This window comes from Scyliorhinus canicula, chromosome 2 (assembly GCF_902713615.1).
Source record: "Scyliorhinus canicula chromosome 2, sScyCan1.1, whole genome shotgun sequence".
Lineage (NCBI taxonomy): Eukaryota > Metazoa > Chordata > Chondrichthyes > Carcharhiniformes > Scyliorhinidae > Scyliorhinus > Scyliorhinus canicula.
This window is the reverse complement of record NC_052147.1, coordinates 76,309,451-76,334,226: the sequence shown is the minus strand read 5'-3', so window position 1 is coordinate 76,334,226 and position 24,776 is coordinate 76,309,451. Positions and strand designations below refer to the sequence as shown.

The following is a 24,776-nucleotide window of genomic DNA, read 5'->3' as shown; positions in this document are numbered from 1 at the left end:
TGCGCAGATTGGAAGCTACTTGTTACCACCTCATCACTATTGCCAAATAAAGCAAGTAAATCCTCATTGTTTTTCTCTTCTGGTGCGTCATCTGCTTCTTCACATTTCTCATCGTAATCATTATCATTGTGGTGATGATCATCGTAATCATCATCGTCATAATCATTATTGTAATCTTCATCATCATAATCATCATCATCGTAATCACTATCATCGTAATCTTCTTCATCGTAATCAACATCATCATAATCAACATCATCATAATCATCATCATCGTAATCTTCTTCATCGTAATCAACATCATCATAATCAACATCACCATAATCAACATCATCGTAATCAACATCATTGTCTGCGATAGCTTCTCCTGTGAAGTATAACACTGCTCGTGGAATTACGTGTACCTGAAAAAGTGACTAATGTCAGAGTCCTGCCGCAGAACTTTCATCCAGATCACCATCGTCTGGAACTGCAGAAGGGCTAAAAAAAATTGAAGAAAGCGTTATTTGGTACAGTTTTCATAACAGTTCTACCCTTATGCTTCTGTTTCGTTTTAATGGTCTTCATTGTGACTTTTTTTTTCTTCCTTCCAGTCGATCTGGCGTCCTGTGCATCCTAGAATTTCTGGTCCATCAAATAAGAAAAAATCTGAATCATCAGGAGACGATTCCATCTTGTATGTTTTTGTCAGTACTTCATTTGTGAAGTACTCATTTGTCTCAAACTTATACTCCAGAGTAAAATTCATTGGCTGCCCTGGACCTGAAAATTTCACCTTTAAGTCTTGTAGATGCTTTAGGATGGGCACATCATGCTCCTGCATTATGTCACTGAGCACATCCACATTCTTGAAGACTGTTAACCAGAATTCTGGAATTCCTATTGGCTCCTCTATCTCTTCATCTGGTTTATCTTCCTTCACCTTGACTTTTGCTTTTCTCTCATTGGTTAACTGCGTCACTTAATCTCCTTACCATTTGCAATCATACTCCGTCATAGCGCTGTCTGGAATGTACAGCCGCTCAACTAGGTTCAATGCCTCATATGCTTTCGCTCCTATGGTGCACTCCCATTCCGTGCCACAATGGAAAATGTTATGGCGTGACATCTGTCATGTACCCATGCTTCGAGCTCACATGTGCCTAACATTGCAATCTCCTTCCCATTGTCTCCCAGCAGTCCTGTCTAAATTTACGATTTGACTCTCAGCCTGTTCAAATCTGACAAGCTGATAAGTTTGGTCCTTGCTCCCGTGTCAAGTTCGCAGTTTATTAAAGTGCCATTGATCATCACTGGAATTGTCCATCTGTCTTCCATGGAGTCGGCATCACCATCACTATTGCTGCAACCAGTAAGTAAGACTTCTTCACTTTGCATATTCAGACTCATTGTGTTGTCAGTCGAAATCAAATCAACGAAAAACAGGTCTTCGATGCACATCTCATCAATCATGTTAACTGATCCCGTTTGGTCCCAGTTGGACGTGAAAAACCTTGTCTCGCAAAATGATTTGTTCTGCCACACTTGGAACACACCTTCCCCCATGCTGGACATTGTCGCGGCCCATGTGGAGTGCCATATCGCTGTCACAAAATGGTGGATCCAGTCTGCCATTTAAAATGGCTGTCTGCACTTGGAATGCATTTCTTATGTGTGTGTTCTATGTTCTATGTGAATGTGCCACTAAGCTTATGGTGCTGGTGTCTTCATACACATTGGCACCAAAATGTTTCAGGTCGAGCGTGCTAATCTGCTGTGCAGCTGGCTTGCTTGCATGTCAAATCTCCATGACAGATTCACCTGAGGAAGGAGCAGTGCTCCAAAAGCTAGTGATTTGAAACAAACCTGTTGCACTTTAACCTGGTGTTTTAAGACTTCTTATAGTGCTCACCCCAGTCCAATGCCGGCATCTCCACATCACGACAAATCTTGATAGTGTTTTCTAATTGAAAGTCTTCTTCCCTCAAAAGCCTCTCACGCCAGGTTCTGCCTGCATGCCAAGAACTTTCTGAACTGTCCATGCTGATGATGAAACACATGCAGGAATTGCCAAAGCAAATTTAGCCTTGGGCTGACTTCAAACATCTGGGAATAAAGAGGACAAGTCTGCCTACCAAACTGAACGTCTTTAGGGCAATAGTCATGCTCACTCTCTCTCTGCATGTAAGACTTGGACTGTATACCAGCATTATGCCAAGAAGCTCAACCACTTTCACTTGAGCTGCCTTCAGAAGCTTCTGAAGATCAGATGACAGGACAAAACTATAAGGCAGTGAGATGCTCATCCAAGCTAGCATGCTACCATCAACACCATATTGAGAATGTCGCACTATATAATAGCCTATATAATAATCTTTATTATTGTCACAAGTAGGCTTACATTAAAACTGCAATGAGGTCAGTGAAAATTCCCCTAGTCACCACACAACAGCGCCTGTTCGGGTACACAGAAGGAAAATTCAGAATGTCCAATTCACCTAACGAGCACGTCTTCTGGGACTTATGGGAGGAAACCGGAGCACCCGAGAAAACCCACGCCAACACGGGGAGAACATGCAGACTTCTCACAGACAGTGACCAAAGCGGAAATCGAACCTGGCACCCTGGAGCTGTGAAGCAACAGTGCTACCGTGCCGCCCTTACCTGACAACCCACTGGAACCCTTACATACCCCACCATCAACATGGTCACCTTTGCATTGATAAACAAATAAGATGTAAAAAGAAGACATGAGGTGGAAAGAGCATTCACTTGATAATAGGATTCACTAGTATATGGTGTTTACACAGCTGCCATGTTGGCACATGGCCTATCTGAACAGTAAAAATTCTGTAGTGGATTTAAGATTGAGTCTGCAGTCCTTGGAACTTTATTTAGACAATGTTAACGTTTTGCTACCTGCGTGGTAGGTAACATGTGTTACTCAATCCCTGTTTAATGATGAGCTCTTCTGAATTTCGATGAAGAAGACTCAACCTCGTCCAGTAATAACAAAAGGTTTATTGAGTAACTATAACAATAATTGCATGAGTTCTTTACTTTTACATTGATACTAGTGATAAGGTTAACAAGATCTAACTACAGTAACTATACATAACTCCACTAGCCATCTGTACGAGTCTGCTATTGCCTTGGTCACAGTGCACCCAAGAGGATGAGAGAGACCAATGTGGTTGCCTTTTATACCCCTGTTGGTCTGACCCTCTAGTGATCATGTGGTGCTACTGATTACACATTAAGTCCTTGTGTACTTAATGTGCACATATAGAGATCACTACAGTAGATTTAAGATTGAGTTTGCAGTCCTTGGAGCTTTATTTAGACGATGTTAACACATAACATTGTCTAACATAACATAGCATGCGATATTAGACTGCCTGTTTGCCTGCCAGAAGATGACAACATGCAATCGTTCTCTTAAAGTGCCCCCGTTCTGCTACAAGGCGGCAAGTGAGGAAAGACAAAAACAATTGTGGATGGGATTCTCCAGCCACAGCCGCATGTTTCTCGGAGATGTGCCGTTTGCTGGTGACCAGATTCTCTACTCCTGGCTGAAGCCACCCCATGCTGCCAGGAAATCCACGGGCATGGTGCACTGCCGGCGGGATCAGAGAATCCCACTGCCAGCAAACGGCCAGAGAATTCCGACCAATGAATGATCAACAAATTCATTATGCGTGTAGTGATTATTTGTGAACAATCATGATGTTTGATTACTTTTATTTTCTGATGCAAACTGATTAACAATGCAAGAAGATTCAGGCAGTTTACCTGTCAAGCTTGACAACACTTTCAAAGTCAAATATTGCTTCCTGCCATTCACCGAGTTCAGTGTACAAAATCCCTCGATGCAAAAATGAATCCAAATTCTCAACTTCACTGTTGATAAGCACTATAAAGAAAAGTAGGTAAAGATTTATCAGTAAATTTATATTATCTACTATATTGAGAGAAAACTATAGCTTGTTTATTTCCAAAATTTCTATACAAAGTTAGACAAAGAAGAAAAATGTAAATGGTGTGGCAATACAGAGATGCATATGCCTCTAAACTACAACACTGACAACAGCAAAGTTTGCAGAGATATAGGGAGTTTCTGAGGTTGGCATGCCTTCAATGAACTGGGAGCTCACCTGGGTGATACATCACTGATATCGGCAGGAACATATTGAATGTTATCCATGCCTGCCAGCAAGAATGCAAATAGGTATGAAGGGGGGAAAGGCCAGGAAAGAATGGAACATGTCCCAATTTCTGCTCCACCCATACCAAGTCCTTTCAGAAACTGAGAGAAGAAGTGGGGAAAATCAAGCCAATGTGCATTAATTGTTCTTCTGGCGAGTGTAAGTTGCTATATTTTATCACAACATCATACCAAGTTTGCATTACTACACAAAAGTATCATAATCGTTGTTAAGAAGAAAAATAATAAAAAGAAACTGCGCTGAATTTAAGGAATAACGTATCATACAGGCCCAAAACTCAGAATTAAATCATTTGTAATCATAAATACATTAAACCAGATTTAAACAAATGTATTCACTTGAGGCTTGACATTGTCCATTCCAATGAATGGTAGAAGAGGAGGTAAAATCACTCTTCTGTAAAAATATCAAATAACTAAGCAATTTGGATTACTTGAGGTGTTCCTGAACCTCCTACATAAAGGGATGCCACAATTTCAACCCTCAGGTCTTGATTTCTGCACTCCAGACTTTGCAAAGCAACCATTTAATGCAAATAAAATGTTGATGTGCATCTGCCTGTGCTATTATTTTCACAAAGTGGTACTCCTCTGGACCCAACCCTCTCTCTTATAGAATCATAGTAAGAAGTCTTACAACACCTGATTAAAGTCCAACAGGCACTGCTCCTTCCTCAGGTGAATGAAGAGGTAGATTCCAGAAACATATATACAGACAAAGTCAAAAATGCAAGACAGTGCTTTGAATGCGAGCATTTGCAGGTAATTAAGTCTTTACAGATCCAGAGAGGGGGTGATCCCAGGTTAAAGAGGTGTGAATTGTCTCAAGACAGGACATTTGGTAGGAGTTTGCAAGCCCAGGCCAGACGGTGAGGGGGTGAATGTAATGCACATGAATCCAAGGTCCCGTTTGAGGCCGTATTCATGTGTACAGAACTTGGCTATAAGTTTCTGTTCGATGATTCTGCATTGTCACGCGTTCTGAAGGCCGCCTTGGAGAACGTTTACCCGGAGATCAGAGACTGAATGCCCTTGACTGCTGAACCTGTTTGAGGTTGCGAGGTTATTTGAAGGCAAGTAGTGGGGGTGTGGGTATGACCTTGGCAAGATGTTCGTCTTCATCGATGACATGTTGAAGGCTGCGAAGATGATGTTGTAGTTTCTCCGCTCTGGGGAAATACAGGACGACAACGGGTACTCTGTCGGTTGTGTCCCGTGTTTGTATTCTGAGGTGGTTGGTGCGGTTGTTTGCTGTGGCGCTTTGGAACTGTCGATCGATGAGTTGAGCGCGATATCCCGTTGAAGGGGTTACCTGGGCTTGCAAAATCCTACCAACAATTCACACCTCTTTAACCTGGGATTACCCCTCTCGTAAAAGAGGGGTCGGGGGCGGTGGGGGGGGGGGGGGGGGGGGGGGGGGGGATAGAGGGAGGGCGTGAAAAATGTCGGGAGGCCCTCCCACTATTCTCCCACCCGGCGTGGGGGGTGGAGAATCGCGCCCATAGTCTAGGCGACTGAAGACAGACGAAGCTTTGGAAGAATATTGGGAATGTGGGACCAATCTGAAACGAGGAATCTAGAGGGCTAAAAGGGATCATGAAATATCTTTAGCAAACAGGGTTAAGGAAAATCTCAAAGCCTTATATTCATATATAAGGAGCAAGAGGGTAACTAGAGAAAGGGTTGGCCCACTCAAGGACAAAGGAGGAAAGTTATGCGTGGAGTCAGAGAAAATGGGTGAGATTCTTAAGGAGTACTTTGCATCGGTATTCACCAAGGAGAGGGACATGACGGATGTTGAGGTTAGGGATGGATGTTTGATTACTCTAGGTAAAGTCAGCATAAGGAGGGAGGATGTGTTGGGTATTCTAAAAGGCATTAAGGTGGACAAGTCCCCAGGTCCAGATGGGATCTCTCCCAGGTTACTGAGGGAAGTAAGAGAGGAAAAAGCTGGGGCCTTAACAGATATCTTTGCAGCATCCTTGAACATGGGTGAGGTACCGGAGGACTGGAGAATTGCTAATGTTGTCCCCTTGTTTAAGAAGAGTAGCAGGGATAATCCAGGTAATTATAGACCGCTGAGCCTGATGTCAGTGGTAGGGAAGCTGCTGGAGAAGATACTGAGGGATAGGATCTATTCCCATTTGGAAGAAAATGGGCTTATCAGTAATAGGCAACATGTTTTTGTGCAGGTAAGGTCATGTCTTACCAACTTAATAGAATTCTATGAGGAAGTGACAACGTTGATTGATGAGGGAAGGGCTGTAGATGTCATATACATGGACTTCAGTAAGGCATTTGATAAGGTTCCCCATGGTAGGCTGATGGAGAAATTGAAGTCTCATGGGGTCCAGGGTGTACTAGCTAGATGGATAAAGAACTGGCTGGGCAACAGGAGACAGAGAGTAGTGGAAGGGAGTTTCTCAAAATAGAGAACTGTGACCAGTCGTGTTCCACAGGGATCCGTGCTGGGACCACTGTTGTTTGTGATATACGTAAATGATCTGGAGGAAGGTATAAGTGGTCTGATTAGCAAGTTTGAAGATGAAACTAAGATTGGTGGAGTTACAGATAGCGAGGGGGACTGTCAGAGAATACAGCAGAATATAGATAGATTGGAGAGTTGGGCGGAGAAATGGCAGATGGCGTTCAATCTGGGCAAATGCAAGGTGATGCATTTTGGAAGATCCAATTCAAGAGCGAACTATACGGTTAATGAAAAAGCCCTAGGGAAAATTGATGTACAGAGAGATCTGGGTATTCAGGTCCATTGTACCCTGAAGGTGGCTGCGCAGGTCGAGAGAGTGGTCAAGAAGGCATACGGCATGATTTCCTTCATCGGAAGGAGTATTGAATACAAGAGTTGGCAGGTCATGTTACAGTTGTATAAGACTTTGGTTCGGCCACATTTGGAATACTGTGTACAGTTCTGGTCGCCACATTACCAGAAGGATGTAGCTGCTTTGGAGAAGGTGCAGAGGTGGTTCACCAGTATGTTGCCTAGTATGGAGGGTGCTAGCTATGAAGAGAGGTTGACTAGATTAGGATTATTTTCATTAGAAAGACGGAGGTTGAGATCTCATTTGTAGACCTCATTGAGGTCTACAAAATCATGAGAGGTATAGACAGGGTGGATAGCAAGAAGCTTTTTCCCAGAGTGGGGGACTCATTACTAGGGTCACGAGTTCAAGGTGAGAGGGGAAAAGTTTAAGGGAGATATGCGTGGAAAGTTCTTTACGTAGAGGGTGGTGGGTGCCTGGACCGCATTGCCGGTGGAGGTTGTAGAGGCGGGCATGATAGCGTCATTTAAGATGTATCTAGACAGATACATGAATGGGCAGGGGGCAGAGGCATACAGATCCATAGAAAATAGGCGACAGTTTTAGATAGAGGATCTGGATCGACGCAGGCTTGGAGGGCCGAAGGGCCTGTTCCTGTGCTGTGATTTTTCTTTTTTCTTTATTCTTTCTTTGTAACCTATTTAGTTGTCTTCCGAGGCTATTTAGTTGAAATAGCCTTCTAATGGATGGAATCTTTGGTATGAAGGAAGTGGAGAAAAAGGTAGAAACTGCCTACTCTGAAGCCCCCTGAGCTCAGCTTTTCAGAGGCCGAGGCCCAGTGAAAAGGAACGTAGAGGCTGATGCACAAAAATGAAGTGACCCCAAGATTCCAGGCTGCATTTATTAAACTTGAGCAACACAATTTTTTTTCAACTAACATTTTTAGCCTCCTTACAAAAAGGGTCAAAGGTATAATAAAATCACTATTCTGGGAAGAAATTATTTATCCAGCCTCCTTTACACCCCCTCAGCATCTGGATCAGTACTTTCCAATCTCTTCACGGTGGCAGGCACCCAAGGCAAATCTGAAATGGTGCAGGAACCCATTGGCATTATTTAAATCAGATGAACTCATACAAATTTTGCAGCCACCAGCAGAACAGTGGCAAAGACCACCAACAGGCATAATTCTGATATCATTGCCAGCATTTGTCCCTGAGAATACTTAGGACCTAAATAGCCATCAAGATTGGCATTTCTCAGACTTCCGGTTGCGGCTATGCGGAGCTAAGCCGCACGTTCGGCAGCTCCCGCTACTTAAGGACTTTTGAGCCTATTTGAGAGCCCCAAACGGCGCTGTCTCGACAAATCCCGGTGGGGGAAGGTGCCTGGAGGAGCATTCCACACAATTTATGGTGCTCACCCGGAGTGGGGCAAAGGAAAAGGCTGCAGCAGCTCCCCAAGAAAAGCGGGGGAAGAAGGACAAAATGGCGGCCGGCGGAACACCTGAGGACTGGTGGAAGTGGGCGCAGGAGCAGCAGGCCTCTCTTCTGCGCTGTTTTGCGGAGCTGAAGGCTGAGTTGCTGGACTCCCTGAATGCGACTACCAACAGGCTGCTTGAGACCCAGGCGGCCCAGGAGGTGTCCATTCGGGAGTTGCAGCAGCACGCCGCTGAGCGGGAGGAGGAGGCCGTGGTCCTCGTGGGGAAAGTGGAGTTGCACGAGGCACTTCACAAAAAGTGGCAAGACCGCTTGGACGTTCACACAAGGCGAAAGAATTTGAGGATCCAGGGCCTGGCGGAGGGGCTGGAAGGGTCGGATCTTCCGTCTTATGTGACCACGATGTTGAGCTCATTGATGGGAGTGGGGTCCTTCCATTTGCCCCTGGAGCTTGAGGGTGCCCACAGAGTGCTGGCCAGGAGGCCCAAAACAAATGAACCCCCGCGGGCAGTGCTGGTGCGGTTCCATCGATTCAGCGACCGGGAGTGTGTGCTGCGCTGGGCCAAGAAAGAGAGGAGCAGCAAGTGGGAGAATTCGGTAGTGCGAATCTACCAGGACTGGAGTGCGGAGGTGGCAAAGCGGCGGGCCGGGTTCAACCGGACGAAGGCGGTGCTGCATGCCAGGCAGGTCAAATTTGGAATGCTGCAGCCTGCGAGTCTGTGGGTGACATATAAGGACCGGCACCACTACTTCGAGTCCCCGGAGGAGGCATGGGCCTTTGTACAGGCGGAGAAGCTGGACTCGAACTAGGGTCTGGGGGCACACTATGGCTGTTGCTGTTTTCGCTGTTGCTGTTTTGTAATTTTGACATGTGTTTTTTATGCTGGTTTTTTTTTGTTTGCTCTGTTTCCAGGTGGGTCTGTCTGTTGGGTATGGTTGTGGGTTATGTGGGGAATATTGGGGGTTTCTGTTTTTTATGTTCCCTTCTGTACGGGGCTGGGGGCTGGGGTGAAATTGGATTTTGGGGAGCTGCGTCAGAAGGTGGGGTGTGGCAGTGTGAAAGCGCGGGCTTTCCTCTGGCGGGGGGGTGGAGCTGGCAGTGGGGGCGTGGCCTCTACTGGTTTTCTTTCCCGCGCTGAAGCGGTGCCAAGGAGGTGTGGCAAGAGGGGGATGACCCCATGCCGGGAGGGGATGGGTTTTGGCGGGAGCTGCCGGGGTCAGCCGAAGTCAGCTGACTCACGGCAGTACCATGGAGGGTGCGTCGCGGCTAGGAGGGGTCCTAGCCTGGGGGGGGGGGGGGGGGGGGGGGGGGGGGGGGGGGAGGGGGGGGGGGGGGGGGGGGGGGAGATACCGGGTTGCTGTTGGGATTGCCAGGAAGGAGCTGGTGTGGGCCGGTGGGGTGGAGGAGAGGAGTTATCGCCATGGGGAACGGGTCAGGCGGGGGGGGGATGGCCTGGGGGGAGCAGTCGATAAGCTATGGCTAGCCGGCGGGGGAGGGGGGGCGAGTTGCCCTCTGATCCGGCTGATCACCTGGAACGTGAGGGGGCTGAATGGGCCGGTTAAGAGACCTAGGGTATTTTCTCATCTGAAGGGGCTGAAGGTGGATGTGGCTATGCTCCAGGAGACCCAGTTGAAGGTGGCGGACCAAGTTCGCCTGAGGAAGGGGTGGGTGGGGCAGGTTTTTCACTAAGGGTTGGACGCGAAGAACCGGGGGGTGGTGATTCTGGTGGGGAAGTGGGTGGCGTTCGAGGTGGCTGAGGTGGTGTCGGACAAGGAGGGCAGATATATTATGGTGAAGGGTAGGCTGCACGGAGAAAAGGTGGTGCTCGTTAATGTATATGCCCCGAATTGGGATGATGCTGGCTTCATGAGGCGCTTGTTGAGCCGCATTCCGGACCTGGAAGCAGGGGGCCTGATCATGGGGGGAGACTTTAACACATTGCTGGATCCCCCACTGGACCGGTCCAGTTCAAGGACGGGTAGGAGACCGGCGGCGGCCAAAGTGCTGAGGGGGTTTATGGACCAGATGGGAGGGGTGGATCCCTGGAGGTTTGGGAGGCTGAGGGCGCGGAAGTATTCCTTTTTCTCTCATGTCCATAGGGTTTATTCCCAAATAGATTTTTTCGTCCTGAGCAGGGGATTGATCCCGAAGGTGCAGGATGCCGAATATTCGGCCATAGCAATTTCAGACCATGCTCCGCACTGGGTTGATCTGGAGATGGGGGAGGCGCGGGACCAGCGCCCGCTATGGCGCCTGGATGTGGGGATACTGGCGGATGAGGAGGTGTGTAGGAGGGTCTGGGGAAGCATTGAGGGGTATCTTGATACCAACGACACGGGGGATGGTGGGGATGGTCTGGGAGGCTCTGAAAGCAGTGATCCGAGGGGAGCTGATTTCTATCCGGGCCCACGGGGAAAGGAGGGAGAGGAAGGAGAGGGAGAGACTGGTGGGGGAGCTTCTGGATGTGGATAGGAGATACGCGGAGGCACCGGAGGAGGGGTTGCTGGGGGAACGGCGTAGTTTGCAGGCCAAGTTCGACTTGTTGACCACCAGAAAGGCGGAGACGCAGTGGAGGAGGGCGCAGGGCGCGATATATGAGTATGGGGAGAAGACGATCACGATGTTGGCGCATCAGCTCCGTAGGCGAGATGCGGCTAGGGAAATTGGTGGAGTTACGGATAAGGGTGGGAATGTAGTGCAGAAGGGGGCAGAGGCAAATGGGGTCTTTAGGGACTTCTACGAGGAACTGTACCGGTCGGTGCCCCCGATGGGGGGGGGGGGGGAGGGATGGAGAGCTTCATGAACAGGCTATGTTTCCCAAAGGTTCAAGAGGAGCTGGTAGAGGGGCTGGGGGCGCCGATAGAGTTGGAGGAGCTAGTCAGGGGGATTGGTCAAATGCAGTCAGGTAAGGCGACGGGGCCGGATGGGTTCCGGGTGGAATTTTATAAAAAGTATGCGGATTTGGTGGGCCCCTTGTTGGTGTGAGCCTTCAATGAGGCATGGGGGGGCTTTGCCCTCGACGATGTCGCGGGCGCTGATCTCTCTGATCCTGAAGCAGGATAAGGACCCCTTGCAGTGTGGATCATACAGGCCTAGCTCACTCCTCAATGTTGACGCTAAGTTGCTGGCGAAGATCCTGGCCACCAGGATAGAGGACTGTGTGCCAGGGGTGATACATGAGGATCAGACAGGATTTGTCAAGGGACGGCAGCTCAACACGAATGTGCGGAGATTGCTAAATGTTATTATGATGCCGGCGGTGGAGGGGGAGGCGGAGATAGTGGTGGCGCTGGATGCAGAGAAAGCGTTTGATAGAGTTGAGTGGGGGTACCTGTGGGAGGCGCTGGAGCGGTTCGGATTCGGGAAGGGGTTCATCAAATGGGTGAGGTTGCTCTATGCGGCTCCGATGGTGAGTGTAGTTACCAATGGAAGGAGATCGGAGTACTTTAGGCTCTACCGTGGGACCAGGCAGGGGTGCCCCCTGTCCCCCTTGCTTTTTGCATTGGCGATTGAACCTCTGGCTATAGCGTTGAGGGAGTCAGGGAGGTGGAGGGGTCTGGTGCAGGGTGGGGAGGAACATCGGGTATCACTGTATGCGGACGACCTGCTGTTGTATGTGGCGGACCCAGAAGGGGGAATGAGAGGGGTGATGGAGCTGTTAGCGGAGTTTGGGGGCTTCTCGGGCTATGAGTTAAATTTAGGCAAGAGTGAGGTATTTGTAGTACACCCGGGTGATCAGGAGGAGGGAATTGGGAGGCTCCCGTTTAAGAGGGCAGTGAAGAGTTTCAGATACCTGGGGGTGCAGGTGGCCAGGAGTTGGGGAACTCTCCATAAGCTTAATTTTACCAGGCTGGTGGAGCAGATGGAGGAGGAATTTAAAAGGTGGGACATGGTGTCGCTATCGTTGGCAGGTAGAGTGCAGTCTGTCAAAATGACGGTTCTCCCGAGGTTCTTGTTCCTCTTTCAGTGTTTGCCCATCTTTATCCCTAGGGCCTTTTTTAGAAGGGTGACTAGCAGCATCATGAGCTTTGTTTGGGCGCATGGGACCCCGAGGGTCTTCTTGGAGCGGGGTAGAGATGGGGGGGGGGGGGGGGGCTGGTGTTACTCAATCTCTCGGGGTATTATTGGGCGGCCAATGTGTCGATGGTGCGCAAGTGGGTGATGGAGGGGGAGGGGGCAGCATGGAAACGGATGGAGAGGGCGTCCTGTGGAGATACAAGCCTGGGGGCCCTGGTAACGGCGCCGTGGCCGCTCCCTCCTACGAGGTATACCACGAGACCGGTGGTGGCGGCTACCCTCAAGATTTGGGGGGAGTGGAGGCGACATAGGGGAGAAGTGGGGGGCTCGATGGAGGCTCCGTTAAGGGGGAACCATCGGTTCGTCCCAGGGAACATTAATGGGGGATTCCAGGGTTTGCACAGAGCGGGCATCAGACAGCTGAGGGACCTGTTCATTGATGGGAGGTTTACGAGCCTGGGGGAGTTGGAGGAGAAATTTGGGCTCCCCCCGGGGAACATGTTCAGGTATCTGCAGGTAAAGGCGTTTGCTAGGCGGCAGGTGGAAGGATTCCCTTCGCTTCCTGCGAGGGGGGTGAGCGACAGGGTGCTTTCGGGGGTCTGGGTCGGAGAAGGGAAGATATCTGATATCTACAAGGTAATGCAGGAGGTGGAGGAGGCATCAGTAGAGGAGCTGAAAGCTAAGTGGGAGGGGGAACTGGGGGAACAGATCGAAGACGGGACATGGGCTGATGCCCTGGAGAGGGTTAACTCTTCCTCCTCATGCGCGCGGCTTAGCCTCATTCAGTTCAAGGTGCTGCACCGGGCCCACATGTCCGGGTCTGGGATGAGTAGGTTCTTTGGGGGAGAAGACAGGTGTGTCAGGTGTTCGGGGAGTCCAGCGAACCATGCCCATATGTTCTGGGCATGCCCGGCACTGGAGGAGTTCTGGAAGGGGGTGGCGAGGATGGTGTCGAGGGTGGTAGGATCCAGGGTCAAGCCAGGCTGGGGACTCGCGATTTTTGGGGTTGGAGTGGAGCCGGGAGTGCAGGAGGCGAAAGAGGCCGGTGTGCTGGCCTTTGCATCCCTCGTAGCCCGGCGGAGGATCTTGCTACAATGGAAGGATGCGAGGCCCCCAAGCGTGGAGACCTGGATCAATGACATGGCGGGTTTTATTAAGCTGGAGAAGGACAAATTCGCCCTGAGAGGATCGGTACAAGGGTTCTTTAGGCGATGGCAACCTTTCCTCGACTTTTTGGCTCAACGATAGGGTACTGGAACAGCAGCAGCAGCAACCCGGGGGGGGGAAGGGGGGGGGGGGTGGGGGGGGAGGGGGGGGGGGGGAAGCCGGAGGGGGGGGGACGATGACTATGTTTGTTTATTTAATTTTAATTTATTTTTAAGTTCTGTTGTTTACTGGGTTTGGGGGGGTGGGGGGATGTGATGTATGCGTTGATACGGTCTTGGGGGTGTTACAGTTATTATGGGGCTATTTTGTCGCATTTCATTGTTTGTTGTTATATTTTCTGTAAAAAATTCCAATTAAAATTATTTTTTAAAAAAGATTGGCATTTCTCTTAAAAACCAACTACTGATTTGATTGCAGAAAGCTACAATCAAATTTACTGCAATCAATATCAATAAAATTTAAAATTTACATTTCTAGTTTTGGGCATGGCTTGATCGACAGTTCCACTTCTTTTAACATTTGTATAACCACCGACTACTATATGTATTAAGTTTGCATTATACCTGAAACACTAAAGTCCTGTAATGCTTTTTCTGTGTTAAGCTTTCGCAGAAGGCAGCCTCTGTGATAGAAAGCCGTCCAGTTGTTGGGATCCAAATGCACAGCAGAAGACAGATCCTCAATTGCTTCCTTGAACATCCCTTGCTTAGCATATGCTTGTCCACGATAATTCCTAATACAGAAAGATCATACTGGAATCATAAAGTGATACATGGAGGCCATTTGGCCAATCGTTCTTGTGCTTATCTTTTGGTAGAGCAGTCCAATCAGCCCACACTCTTTCCTCAAAGCCCTGTATTTTTTTTCACTTCACGTATTTCTGTTTTGAAAGCTATTATTGGATCTGCTTTCATCCCCCGCTTCGGCAATGAATTCCAGTACACAACAAATCACTGTTTTCATTATTTTTTTCCTCATGTCATTTCAGATTCTTTTGTCAACCAGCATAAAAATTGTACATTCTCTTGTTAGCACCAGCTGTGGTTCTGTTAATAGCACTTTTATTTGAGTCAGAGTACTGGGGAGTTTGCTACTCCAGAGGCTTGAGTACAAAAATCTAAGCTGTCACTTCAGAGTATTACTGAGGGAGAACTGCACTGCTACCATTCAAATGAGATGAGGTGCTGGATTCTCCATTTGGAGACTTTTTCCCCACGGTGGCGTGGGAACGGTGGGAAAACTGGCACAAAATGGCCACCTATTCAGTATTTTGCTGGGGGCTAGCAGGGAGGCAGCGTAGAGCACCCGGCTCTAGCTGCCGCTACGGCCTGGAGAATTGTCGGGTCCGTAGCTGCACGTGCCCACAGTGGAGGCTTGCAGCAGCCGCGCCATGCTTCATGTCAGATGCCGCACGCAGATTCGACCCGCGAAATAGTCCCCCCTTCGGCCGGCTAGCGCACCCTGGACTGCCACACCACAGTGCCCCCAGCCCCGAATAATGTCCCTCCTACCCACAGATCGCCCTTCCCACAACTGTGGCGGCGCTGGACTGAGTTCGCAGCCGTCACGCTGAGTTCCCGACGGGTGAGACCACACGTGACCCACGCCATCGGGAACTTGGCCAGTTGGGGGCAGAGCATCGGGGGCGATCCCCAGGCAATTGCCTGACATTGTGGGTACATGACTTGGCATACTCTGCGAGTACGGCGCTTTGGAGGGGGAGGAGCATCGTGGAAGTGACGCCGCCCCAGATTCTGTCGGGAATTTGGATTCTCCAGCCCGTCGCCGATCGCTATTTCACCGTCGGTGATGGAGAATCCAGCCGAAGGTCTTTATCTGTCCCTGCAGGTTGGTGTAAAGCCTTCCATGATGCGATCTTGAAGAGCAGGGGAATTATCTCCAGGGTCTTGGCCAACAGTTATTTCTCAAACCACACTACAAAAAGGGAATAGCAGGTCATTATCACATTGCTGCTTGTGGGAACTTGTCCTGTGACTACACTTAGCCTACTTCATTAGTTGTAAGTTACTTTGGGATGCCCTGAGGCTGTTAAAAGCATTCTCTCAATGCAATTGTGTTAGCAGATTCTTCTGAGACATAAATTAGTTTCTCCTTATCTATCTTCCAGGAACCATTCGTGATTTCGAGCACCTCTAAATTGCTTCTGAACTCTTTCGATCTGATCTGAGAATAATTCCAGCTTCTCCAGTCTCTCTGCATAATTTATCTGTGGTACCAAATCTCTTCTGTGCCCACTCCAAGGCCTTGACATCCTTCCTAAAATGAGACGCTCAGAACTGAATGTAATATTCAAGCTGAGGTCGAACAAATGTTTTAGAAAAAAAAAGCACGACTTTCTTATTTTTCACTCAATGAACAGAATGTTATGACTCCCACAACATACACCAGAAGAAGGCTACCAGGTGAGAGGCTTAAATTCGTGTGATGTAGAGGGAGAGCATTTCAGGAATTCTGCAATTTTCATTAAGGCAGCAGCAGAAGAATCCAAAATGTGAATAGAAATAGTGGGCTGGATTCTCCGCCACGTCACGCCACATTTCTGCCCCTACCCGCTGGCGGGATTCTCCGTATACCGGCAGGTCAATGGGGTTTCCCATTATGGGGCAGCCCCAGGCCGTCGGGAAATCCCCAAGCGCCGGCAAAACGGAGAATCACGCCGACTGAGAATCCAGCCCAATGTTTCCATCTTTACAGTTCATCATGAAATGCTGTAACCTGGGTTATAGCTGTTTAGTAAAGCGAGTGATTATATTGCTTGCAAAATTTAAGTAGATGCCCATGGGTGGGTGGGCCACGCAGCATGTGGGAGTCATTGTCTAGCATCCCAATCAGACCTTGATGCACAAACCCTGTGTTGAACACTGTGGGACGGAACACCACACATGCAGCAGCCAACATCCGAACACTTAAGAATGGGACACAGCGCCGGGGACATGTCCACGGCCGGAGGGTGCGTGACTGCGAGAGTGATGGGGGATTGCCTGGAGAGAGAGCCAAGGGTTCAGAGGTCGGGCTGCATTGTGGAAGAAAGTGACAGAGACGTCATACTGCTTGTGGCCAAGGGTTTTTATGTGCCACATAATTCAAGAGTATGGGGCTGATATGGAAATACTTTCAAATCATGTTCCCACAATTAAACGTTGGGAAATGTGCCCCATCACTGACAGGGGGAAGGGGACAATCATATCACACAGCACGGTAGAATAGTGGTGAGCACAGTTGCTTCACAGCTCCAGGGTCCCAGGTTCGATTCCCGACTTGGGTCACTATCTGTGTGGAGTCTGCGTGGGTTTCCTCCGGGTGCTCTGGTTTCCTCCCACAGTCCAAAGATGGGCGGGTTAGGTGGATTGGCCATGCTAAATTGCTCTTAGTGTTCAAAAAGGTTAATTGGGGTCACTGGGTTAAGGGGATGGGGTAGAGGAAGCGTGTGCTTGAGTGGGGTGCTCTTTTCAAGGGCCGGTGCAGACTCGATGGGCTAATGGGCTAAATGGCCTCCTTCTGCACTGTAAAATCTATGATTCTGAGATTTATGCCAACGTAAAACCCGACTTTGCAGTTCTCATGATATTTCCACTCCCGCCATCGAACTCTCCCGACCAGAACAGGAGGTAAAAATCCCAGCCAATATGTTTACCATATTAAGAACTTGTTTTTAAAACAATGTTGGAAATAAAACTTTATCAGTAAAACCTTCTGCTTTCTCACAGGGGACTGGGAAATGTAACAACTTTTGACCCGGAAGTAGGTTTTCTGCAAGTGAGAAGGCCCGTCACCGTCTGGTACAAATCAGGGAAAGGCGTAAACCTGAGGAACAAGAGCTAGCAGGGCCCCAGGAAGACCTAGATGCTGACAAGCAGTGACAAAATCCATAGAGGTGTTTGCTGCAACCAGGGGTCCACAGATGATGCTTCTCATACATGGAGATGAGCAAGGCATGCCACAGGAGCCTTCACATATCAAGGGATGTGGTGGATCATATAGAATCAGAGCAGGTTTATGTCACACAAAGAGATCACTTGGCTACTGTGTTTCCACTGGCTGAAAATTGATCCACCCACCCGAAGCCTTTCCCAGCATTTGGTTCGTAGCCCTGCAGTTAATGACACTTAAGGTACATAACCTTTTAAATGATTTGAGGGTTTTTGCCTCTCCTACCCTTTCAGTCAGTGAGCTCCAGACTCCCACAACTCTCTCGGTGAGAAAGCTTTTCCTCATCTCCCCTCTAATCTTTCTATCAATCATATTAAACCTGGAGGATGGCTTCTCTGTTAACGTAAATATGCCCTACCCATCTACTCTACCCAGGCCCCTCGCCTGTACATTTCAGTCAATTCTCCCCTCAGCATCCTCTGTTACACAAGACCATAAGACATAGGAGCAGAATTAGACCACTCGGCCCATCGAGTCTGCTCCGCCATTCAATCATGGCTGATCTTTTTCTTATCCCCATTCTCCTGCCTTCTCCAAATAACCCTTTAATCAAGGGGATCCCTTATTAATCAAGAACCTATCTCTCTATCTTAAAGACACTCAGTGATTTGGCCTCCACAGCATTTTGCGGCAAAGAGTTCCACAGATTCACCACCTTCTGGCTGAAGACATTCCTCCTCATCTCTGTTTTAAAGGATCATCCTTTAGTCTGAGATTGTGTCCTCTGGTTCTAGTTTTTGCTACAAGTGGAAACATTCTCTCCACGTCCACTCTATCCAGGCCTCGCAATATCCTGCAAGTTTCAATAAAATCCCCCCTCATCTTTCTAAACTCCAAAAACAGACCCAGAGTCCTCAACCGTTCCTCATATGACAAGTTCTTCATTCCAGGGATCATTCTTGTGAACCTCCTCTGGACCCTTTCCAAGGCCAGCACTTCCTTCCTTAGATACATGGCCCAAAACTGCTCACAATACTCCAAATGGGGTCTGACCAAAGTCTTATATAGCCTCAGAAATGCATCCCTGGTCTTGTATTCTAGCCCTCTCAACATGAATGCTAACATTGTATTTGCCTTCCTAACTGCCGACTGAACCTGCACGTTAACCTTAAGAGAATCTTGAACAAGGACTTCCCTCGTCAACCATGGATGCTTTGTTCTCCCCTTAGCATGTTTCCTCCTCCTTGGGTTGAATTTCTGTTGTGCCTCCCGAATAACTCACAAAATCACCTGCCATTGCTGTTCCAATGTCTTCCCTGATAGGCTCCTTTTCCAATCAACTCTGGCCAGCTCCTCCCTCATGTCTTTGTAGTTACCTTTATTTAACTGTAATACGGTTACATCTGATTCCAGCTTCTCCCTCTTAAACTGCAGGGTAAATTCTACCATATTGTGGTCACTGCTCCCGAAGGGTTCCTTATCCTTAAGTTCCCTAATCAAGTCTGCCTCATTACACATCACCAAATCCAGAATTGCCTGTTCTCTAATAGGCTCTGTCACAAGCTGCTCAAAAAAACCCATCTCTTAGACATTCCACAGATTTCTTTTCTTGGGATCCACTACCAACCTGATTTTCCCAGTCCACCTGCATATTGAAGTCTGCCATGATTATTGTAATATTGCCTTTTTTACATGCCTTTTCTATCTCCTGATTTATTTTCTGCCCCAGATATTGACTACTGCTCGGGGACCTGTACATAATTCTCATCAGGGTCTTTTTTCCATTGCAATTGCTCAACTCTACCCACAGAGATTCTATGCCTTCTGATCCTATCTCGCTCCTTGCTATCGATTTAACTTCATTCCTTACTAACAATGCAGCCCCGCCCCCTTTGCCCATCTGCCTGTTCTTTCAATAGGACACATATCCTTGGATATTTAGATCCCAGCCCTGTTCCCCTTGCAGCCATGTCTGTGATGCTCACAACATTAGAACATAGAACATAGAATGATACAGCGCAGTACAGGCCCTTCGGCCCTCGATGTTGCACCGACATGGAAAAAAACGAAAGGCCATCTAACCTACACTATGCCCTTATCATCCATATGCTTATCCAATAAACTTGTAAATGCCCTCAATGTTGGCGAGTTCACTACTGTTGCAGGAAGGGCATTCCACGGCCTCACCACTCTTTGCGTAAAAAACCCACCTCTGACCTCTGTCCTATATCTATTACCCCTCAATTTAAGGCTATGTCCCCTCGTGCTAGCCACCTCCATCCGCGGGAGAAGGCTCTCGCTGTCCACCCTATCTAACCCTCTGATCATTTTGTATGCCTCTATTAAGTCACCTCTTAACCTTCTTCTCTCTAATGAAAACAACCTCAAGTCCATCAGCCTTTCCTCATAAGATTTTCCCTCCATACCAGGCAACATCCTGGTAAATCTCCTCTGCACCCTTTCCAAAGCTTCCACGTCCTTCCTATAATGAGGCGACCAGAACTGTACGCAATACTCCAAATGCGGCCGTACTAGAGTTTTGTACAACTGCAACATGACCTCATGGCTCCGGAACTCAATCCCTCTACCAATAAAGGCCAACACACCATAGGCCTTCTTCACAACCCTATCAACCTGGGTGGCAACTTTCAGGGATCTATGTACATGGACACCGAGATCCCTCTGCTCATCCACACTGCTAAGAATTTTACCATTAGCCAAATATTCCGCATTCCTGTTATTCTTTCCAAAGTGAATCACCTCACACTTCTCCACATTAAACTCCATTTGCCAGCTCTCAGCCCAGCTCTGCAGCTTATCTATGTCCCTCTGTAACCTGCAACATCCTTCCGCACTGTCTACAACTCCACCGACTTTAGTGTCGTCTTCAAATTTACTCACCCATCCTTCTGCGCCCTCCTCTAGGTCATTTATAAAAATGACAAACAGCAACGGCCCCAGAACAGATCCTTGTGGCACGCCACTCGTAACTGAACTCCATTCTGAACATTTCCCATCAACTACCACTCTCTGTCTTCTTTCAACTAGCCAATTTCTGATCCACATCTCTAAATCACCCTCAATCCCCAGCCTCCGTATTTTCTGCAATAGCCGACCGTGGGGAACCTTATCAAACGCTTTACTGAAATCCATATACACCACATCAACTGCTCTACCCTCGTCTACCTGTTCAGTCACCTTCTCAAATAACTCGATAAGGTTTGTGAGGCATGACCTACCCTTCACAAAACCATGCTGACTATCCCTAATCATATTATTCCTATCTAGATGATTATAAATCGTATCTTTTATAATCCTCTCCAAGACTTTACCCACCACAGACGTTAGGCTCACCGGCCTATAGTTACCGGGGTTATCTCTACTCCCCTTCTTGAACAAAGGGACCACATTTGCTATCCTCCAGTCCTCTGGCACTATTCCTGTAGCCAATGATGACCTAAAAATCAAAGCCAAAGACTCAGCAATCTCTTCCCTGGTTTCCCAGAGAATCCTAGGATAAATCCCATCAGGCCCCGGGGACATATCTATTTTCACCTTGTCCAGAATTGCCAACACTTCTTCCCTACGCACCTCAATGCCATCTATTCTAATAGCCTGGATCTCAGCATTCTCCTCCACAATATTATCTTTTTCCTGAGTGAATACTGACGAAAAGTATTCATTTAGTATCTCGCTTATCTCCTCAGCTTCCACACACAACTTCCCACCACTGTCCTTGACTGGCCCTACTCTTACCCTAGTCATTCTTTTATTCCTGACATACCTATAGAAAGCTTTTGGGTTTTCCTTGATCCTACCTGCCAAAGACTTCTCATGTCCCCTCCTTGCTCATCTTAGCTCTCTCTTTAGATCCTTCCTCGCTTCTTTGTAACTATCAAGCGCCCCAACTGAAGCTTCACGCCTCATCTTCACATAGGCCTCCTTCTTCCTCTTAACAAGAGATTCCACTTCTTTGGTAAACCACGGTTCCCTCGCTCGACCCCTTCCTCCCTGCCTGACTGGTACGTACTTATCAAGAACATGCAATAGCTGTTCCTTGAACAAGCTCCACATATCCAGTGTGCCCAACCCTTGCAGCCTACTTCTCCAACCTACACATCCTAAGTCATGTCTACTGGCATCATAATTGCCCTTCCCCCAGCTATAACTCTTGCCCTGCGGGGTATACTTATCCCTTTCCATCACTAACGTAAAGGTCACCGAATTGTGGTCACTGTTTCCAAAGTGCTCACCTACCTCCAGATCTAACACCTGGCCTGGTTTATTACCCAAAACCAAATCCAATATGGCCTCGCCTCTTGTTGGCCTGTCAACATATTGTGTCAGGAAACCCTCCTGCACACATTGTACAAAGAACGACCCATCTAATGTACTCGAACTATAACTTTTCCAGTCAATATTTGGAAAGTTAAAGTCTCCCATAACAACTACCCTGTTACTTTCGCTCTTTTCCAGAATCATCTTCGCCATCCTTTCCTCTACATCCCTCGAACTATTAGGTGGCCTATAGAAAACTCCCAACAGGATGACCTCTCCTTTCCTGTTTCTAACCTCAGCCCATACTACCTCGAAAGAAGAGTCCCCATCTAGCATCCTTTCCGCCACCGTAATACTGTCCTTGACTAGCAGCGCCACACCTCCACCTCTTTTGCCCCCTTTTCTGAGCTTACTAAAACACCTAAACCCCGGAACCTGCAACAACCATTCCTGTCCCTGCTCTATCCATGTCTCTGAAATGGCCACAACATCGAAATCCCAGGTACCAACCCATGCTGCCAGTTCCCCTACCTTATTTCGTATACTCCTGGCATTGAAGTAGACACACTTCAAACCACCTACCTGAACACTGGCTCCCTCCTGTGAAGTCAAACCTGTGCTCCTGACCTCTATACTCTCAATCTCCCGTACCCCAAAACAACAATCCAGGTTCCCATGCCCCTGCTGAATTAGTTTAAACCCCCCCCCAAAGAGCACTAACAAATCTCCCCCCCAGGATATTGGTGCCCCTCAGGTTCAGATGTAGACCATCCTGTCTATAGAGGTCCCACCTTCCCCAGAAAGAGCCCCAGTTATCCAGAAATCTGAATCCCTCCCGTCTGCACCATCCCTGTAGCCACGTGTTTAATTGCTCTCTCTCCCTATTCCTCATCTCACTATCACGTGGCACGGGCAGCAACCCAGAGATAATAACTCTGTTTGTTCTCGCTCTGAGCTTCCATCCTAGCTCCCTAAAGGCCTGCCTGACATCCTTGTCCCCTTTCCTACCTATGTCGTTAGTGCCAATGTGGACTACGACTTGGGGCTGCTCCCCCTCCCCCTTAAGGACCCGGAAAACACGATCCGAGACATCACGTACCCTTGCATCTGGGAGGCAACATACCAAACGTGAGTTTCTCTCGCTCCCACAAAATCTCCTATCTGTGCCCCTGACTATTGAGTCCCCAATTACTAATGTTCTACTCCTTTCCCCCCTTCCCTTCTGAGCAACAGGGACAGACTCCGTGCCAGACGCCCGTACCCCATGGCTTACCCCTGGTAAGTCGTCCCCCCCACAAGTATCCAAAACGGTATACTTGTTACTCAGGGGAACGACCGCAGGGGGTCCCTGCACTGACTGCTTCGTCCCAGTCCCTCTTACAGTTACCCATCTATCTCCAGTCTTTGGTGTAACTACTTCCCTGAAGCTCCTATCTATGACCCCCTCTGCCTCCCGAATGATCCGAAGTTCATCCAGCTCAAGCTCCAGGTCCCTAACACGGTTTTTGAGGAGCTGGAGTTGGGTGCACTTCCCACAGATGAAATCAGCAGGGACACTGACGGCGTCCCTCACCTCAAACATTCTGCAGGAGGAGCATTGTACTGCCTTCCCTGACATCACCTCTAGATTTAAAAAAAAAACAAGAAAAAGAAAAAGAAAGGAAGAGCTTACCTGATATTCCCTCAAACCCTGCTCCCACTGAAACGTAAGCAAATTTAAAGGCACTCACTCACCTTCACGACAGGCCTCAAACCACCTTCAAATTAGGCTGACCGCACTGCACGTATGCAAATTTCATTTTACCGTGTACCGACCAATTTCAATGTGCGCAACAAGCTCATTTACCTTGTTCCGTATACTGCGCGTATTTAGGTACAACGCCCTCAGTCCTGCATTGACCACCTCCCTTCCCCCACTTGTCACCTTCTTTACTGTGCCTGAGGGTGATGTTGTTCTCTTATTTTAGTTCTCCATTTCTCTTCAGTTATTGCACCTTCTAAGCTAACAATTTGGTTCCCTCCCACTGATATACTAGTTTAAATCCACCCGAGGAGAACAACTCCGGTCTATCCGGTCTATCATAGCTACAATTTTCCAGTCCTAGCAACATCCTTTCAAATCTCCTCTATACTCTCTCTAATGTAATATCTGCCACATTCTCTGTGAGGATCTCTCTTTGCACAGACTGGAAGACCATCCAATTCCTTTTGCTCTGAAGGCAACTGCCACTCTCAATCTTTTGACCAGTGGATCATTCTAGGGCTCCACTGGGGGCCTCTCTGCAATCTCACAATCATCCACTCGAGAATATAAGGGAGGTGACCAATGTTCTCCTTAATTATGTGAAGTTCACCATAGATGAGGCAAGCCTGATTGACAGAGCTGTGGGATTCACAGCAATTTTGCTTCCCACAAGTGCAGGGCACCAGTTACTGCACACTTATCGCCTTAAGTGCTCCCTGGCAGCAACCGGTAAGAGCTATCAATAGGAAAGGATTCCACTCTCTCAACATTGATCACCCAAAGCAGATAATGTATGTTGTGCGAGGTACCCTGGGAACTCGCACATCTCTTACATCTTGAGTCACTTGCAGACACCACAGATCTTCAGGCACCGACAGTGCCAATAGGATTACTTCCTTGATGATAAGGGGTACCACTAAACAACGTGGGGCGGGATTCTCCGCCCGCCCCCCGCCGGGACAGAGAATCGCCGGGACGCGGCATGAGTCCCACCCCGCAGGGGCCGGGATCACGCCGCGCCGGTCGGGGGCCGTTGGCAGCGGCACACCCGGCAATTCTCCAGGCCCCAATGGGCCGAGCGGCCGCCCATTTTCGGCCAGTCCTGCCGGCGTGAAATGGACATACTCTATCCCGGCGGGATCTGGTTTGGAGAGCGGCTAGTGGAGTCCTTGGGGGGGGCTCTGTGGAATCCGGCCCCGGGGGGCCCCCACGGTGAACTGGCCCACGATCGGAGCCCACCGATCTGCGGGCGGGC

General features: G+C 48.5%; 1 protein-coding gene across 1 annotated transcript in view; it reads right to left on the bottom strand.

The window, feature by feature from the left end:
- ttc6 (tetratricopeptide repeat domain 6) overlaps positions 1-24,776 on the bottom strand; it is a 564,332-nt gene that overhangs the window by 255,302 nt on the left and 284,254 nt on the right. The window contains exons 15-16 of the mRNA XM_038780915.1: positions 14,172-14,341; positions 3,772-3,892 (exon numbers count right to left, since the gene is read on the bottom strand). Coding sequence (XP_038636843.1) covers positions 3,772-3,892; positions 14,172-14,341 — 291 coding nt within the window. The remainder of the gene's footprint in view (positions 1-3,771; positions 3,893-14,171; positions 14,342-24,776) is intronic.